Genomic DNA, 4,268 nt, shown 5'->3' on the forward strand with positions numbered 1-4,268 from the left:
TCTTTTCAAGTCGGTGGTCTTATTATTATTTTATTATTATGTTTCTTGATTGCAACTTTTTGTGTGATAGAGAAAAGTATTATAATTTCCTTTGAGTAAGGTGACTGTAATTTTACTTCATTAGAAAGGAATAAGTTGTAAATAAGTTTAAACAGTTTTATGATATTATTTTGCATGTTTTCTATTGACATATCCCTTATTTTTTTTGAAAAATTATTTCATTTGCAAATCCACAATTGAGAAACTTGCTGAAGAATAAAATCATATATATTCTACAGTCAAGCATTTGTGAAAAATATGCATACAACCAGAATTTAGAAGGGAAAAAAAAATGCAACTGAACCTTCAAGTTTGGACTTTGAAAAGGTGTTATCGAAGCTTCACTATTATGCTTCGTACACTTCAGTATTAACTTAATGAAGACTGCCCTCTTAATAAAGACCTGCTCTATTTCGTTTATTCCAAGTCCTATATTAGGGTTTTTCGAACGACACGTAGCATCCACCTAAACTACCATATATATATATATATATATATATATATATACTAACAATTATTATTCTCTTTTATATTTATATAATTTTTCTATTTAATCTTGCCTACTACCCCTTATATTTATTTGTTTTTCCAAATTAATATTATATTATCAAAAATATAACACCTGAAATGTATCTTATCATAACTTAACGAGTACACTATGAGCACCCGTTAGACAGATTAATACTTAAATATTTGCTTGGTACTCGTAGATCATCTATGTCACTACTTGTAGATCATCATAGATTATCTATATCACTACTTGCCGATCATCTGTGTCACCGTATGAGTTATAAGACTATCGGTTATCTTTGGCCAATATAAGAGGCTAAGCCTATCCCATCCCTGCAAGCCGCCCTTTTACTTACCCCAGTTCTTTAACCCAAATTTAGTGGTTAAAGTTACTCAATTATATGATTTTTCATGATCTTTAAACTCAGTTACATGATTTTCATTATTGGCTAATATAGTACAAAAATTAGTACTACTTGACTCGCCCTACTTGGACCACACTTGCAAAAGACAGAAGAAACAAAAATGTGGATTGACCCAAAAACAAAGAAGTAATTTATAAGATATGCGAGATGTATGTGTATCAATCCCAATCATATATTGAACTTAAAAATAGAGGTTTAATTTTTTGTGCTTAAATAGTTTGATGTAGGAGATGAATATAGTGTTTCGATTTATTATTTATTTACTACTCTCTTTTTGACTTATCAAAACTTGAGAGACCATCCCACATTTAGGACAAGAACAAAACTAACTACTAGTAGTGACTTTCTGGCAAAAAGTTTTGGTTTCAAATCTTGGAGAGGAAAATTTCTAAAATGAAAATGAAGAAAATTGACAGCCGAAGCCGATCAAATAACCAGATCTACCATTAAGTGTCGGCAAGAAAAAGCCACGATCGAGCTATAGAAATTAGAAAGAGCACCATCATCCATCATCAACAAAACAATCAAGTACTCAGCTCGTTTCTCTAAAGCCTTTACAGTTGGACCCCTGGGTGTGACGCAGGCCCCAGTTTTCATCCAATCCAACGGCTGAGATAAACAGAAGCCTACACCCGTCCTTCACGGTAGCTTTCCCTCTTTTTCTCCTTTGCTCAGCTGTACTACTGAGGCGTGTAATACAATCCATCATCATCATACTAGAATAAACAGTCCCAATTATAATACTCACGATTCAGAACCTGAATTAAATTCAACGGAAAAAACTCTAAAAACTCTTCTCTGGCTCTTCCCTAACTATTATAAGTAAACTATTCCAACAGCGCATTATATAGGACTTGGAATAAAGACCTGCTCTATGTTTGATGGAAGTAACTTTGAAAAGAAAATCTAAATCTATTTTTTTTTTTTTTGGTAAATATCTAAATCTATATATGTACACATACACATTTTTGAGGAATTGATATTTCATGATATGATTTGATACAAATATGACAAGCAGTAGAAGGGAAAAAGCAAACGAGAACTCAATGAAACACAAGGAAAAGCTAGTAAGCGACCTGAGACTTAGAGAAGAGATGAGTTAACTGAATATCAATTAATGTTGAAAGCTGCAAAGAGTTGTCTGGATACCAGTTAGCATTGAGAACGGCAAGAGTGCATTCCCACCGACCGTTAATCCAGTGACCGGTGAAAACTTGAGGGATATGAGAAATTGTCTGATAATCGTCACTTTGTTTATCCAAATTCTGTAGTTTGTGCATTAGCTCATCAGACATATCAAGGAACCCAAGAAATTGAAGTCTGGTCAAGTTTTGGATGCCCGAAGGCAACTCCTGCATCAGTTTACAACCAGTTAAGCACAGATCTCTGAGACTAGGCATTGATTCCTCTTCCACTCTCACCCATTTCAGTCTTGTCAATTGCCCAAGCCCTAAGCGCTGGAGTTTTTGGAATCCCCCAACCTTGAAACATAATGTCTCCCCTTCATAAGCACCATAGAGATCAAGTGATACCAGATTGGGCAAATGTCCGAGGGAGCCTATTACATTCTCATCTTCCCCCAACCTACTATTGTCCAATACTAAGATTCTCAAGGATTGAAGTGATGTCACCCATTGCGGTACTGTCTCCAAACGCCCCTTCAATATCAGACGCGTGAGGAATTCAAGTTTTGGAGAGACGGAATGTTGGAGATCAAGGGTCTCATCTTCTTTAATACAGGAGATGGACAAGTCTCGAAGGTTGGTCAGCCTCAAGAGGGAGGAGAGCAACTCCTTTCCATCTTCTCTTCTCAGCTCTGTGATGGATAATCGCCGCAGCTGCGTGAGCTTTCCCATCTCCCTTACTATTTTACCACTATCCGCTTCTATATTAATCAGATTTTCCAAGCAAATAAGCTTTCCAATTCCAAGGGGACATTTACAGCCCCAATTTGCATACTCATTTGAATAATCACCCCATCCCCCTAAGTAAAGAGAACGGAGTTTTCTTAGCTTTAGAATTTCCACAGGCAACTCTGTTACATTGGTTCCATCCAGATTTATACATTCAAGGTTTTGAAGCTTCCCAATAGATTTTGGAATAATTTTAACTCCAGTTCCACTGAGATTAAGGTACCTGAGATGAAATAGTTTGAAGACTTGCTTTGGGATACTGTCCAATTTAGCTCCATGCAAATCCAACACCTTTACCAACTTGGGATCACCACTTAAGAACTTGGATAAAAATGTAGCTGTGAGAGGATCTTCATACCCAAATATTACCACAAATATTACCACAGACCGAAGACACTTTAAGCTACTAAATTCTTGTGGATTATCAATTAATGAAAAGGGCAATTTTTTGTTTTCTTTGTATATTTTTTCACTATTGGTCATTGATCAATTATGTAATGAGTCATAAAACTGTCCCCTTCATATCTTTTCAAATAAGAATAATCTTTGTACTAACCAATTCCTAATATAACAAGAGAAATAAATATTTCATGGATTTCTTTTAACCAACCATTGGAGGTCTTGGATTCTTATCCTAAGCCGACAGGCCAAGACTTCACAGTGGCAAATGGTCAATGGAAAAAGGAATGGTTGTGATGCTGTATCTTCCAATAATGCAAGGGACAATGAAATAGACTCCGTGGTCAAAAGTTTCCCATTAATTTTTGCAAGTAGATTTCCCTGTACAAGCATATTGATCTTCAATTGGACGACTCAGTCATTGGATGCCTACGGTCCCAAATAAATGCTCAATCAAACTCTTGAAGCATCATATTCTATTTCCTTATAAATTCATATGCTGTTTGTTTTTTTTTTAAAAAATTCTGAGTGTCAACTACAATTGTCAGTGTTCTTGGCCAAAGTCGTTCTATTATAATTGCTTCAGGTTCCAAAAGCTAGAGTAATATTCATGTTTTATTGATAGGGTGTTAATTATTAGTAATTTTATTATTAATTTCCCCTTTGTCCTTGTCAAATATTGTTTTAATTAGTAATATTTACTTATTTGGACTTAATTTCAGGGATTAGAGCAAGAAACTACAAAAAAAGAGGGACTTGCTCCATAAGTGGGAGACTTCAAGAAGGCTCCATCGACCTGGCCCACAAGAAGAGGAAGAGACGGACTGCATTTCTTTTGCTGATGAGGAGTGTCTTGAATCCTAGGAGTCCTAGGAGCAATGAGAATCCTAGGAGTCCTAGGAGCAATGAGAAGCGAGAAAAGAGGAAACATTAAGAGGCCTTACCTTTTTGTACTTTGATTGGGGAATCTCGTTGGGACCAC

At 35.7% G+C, this 4,268-nt stretch overlaps 1 protein-coding gene across 1 annotated transcript; it reads right to left on the reverse strand.

The window, feature by feature from the left end:
* Nucleotides 1-2,038: 2,038 nt before the first annotated feature.
* LOC113752233 (disease resistance protein RPM1-like) lies at nucleotides 2,039-3,370 on the reverse strand. Its single transcript, XM_027296357.1, has one exon. It carries the CDS (start codon nucleotides 3,368-3,370, stop codon nucleotides 2,039-2,041), a length of 1,332 nt encoding a protein of 443 aa, XP_027152158.1.
* Between the last annotated feature and the right edge of the window lie 898 nt (nucleotides 3,371-4,268).

The sequence above is a fragment of the Coffea eugenioides genome, chromosome 11 (genome assembly GCF_003713205.1).
Source record: "Coffea eugenioides isolate CCC68of chromosome 11, Ceug_1.0, whole genome shotgun sequence".
Taxonomy (NCBI): domain Eukaryota; kingdom Viridiplantae; phylum Streptophyta; class Magnoliopsida; order Gentianales; family Rubiaceae; genus Coffea; species Coffea eugenioides.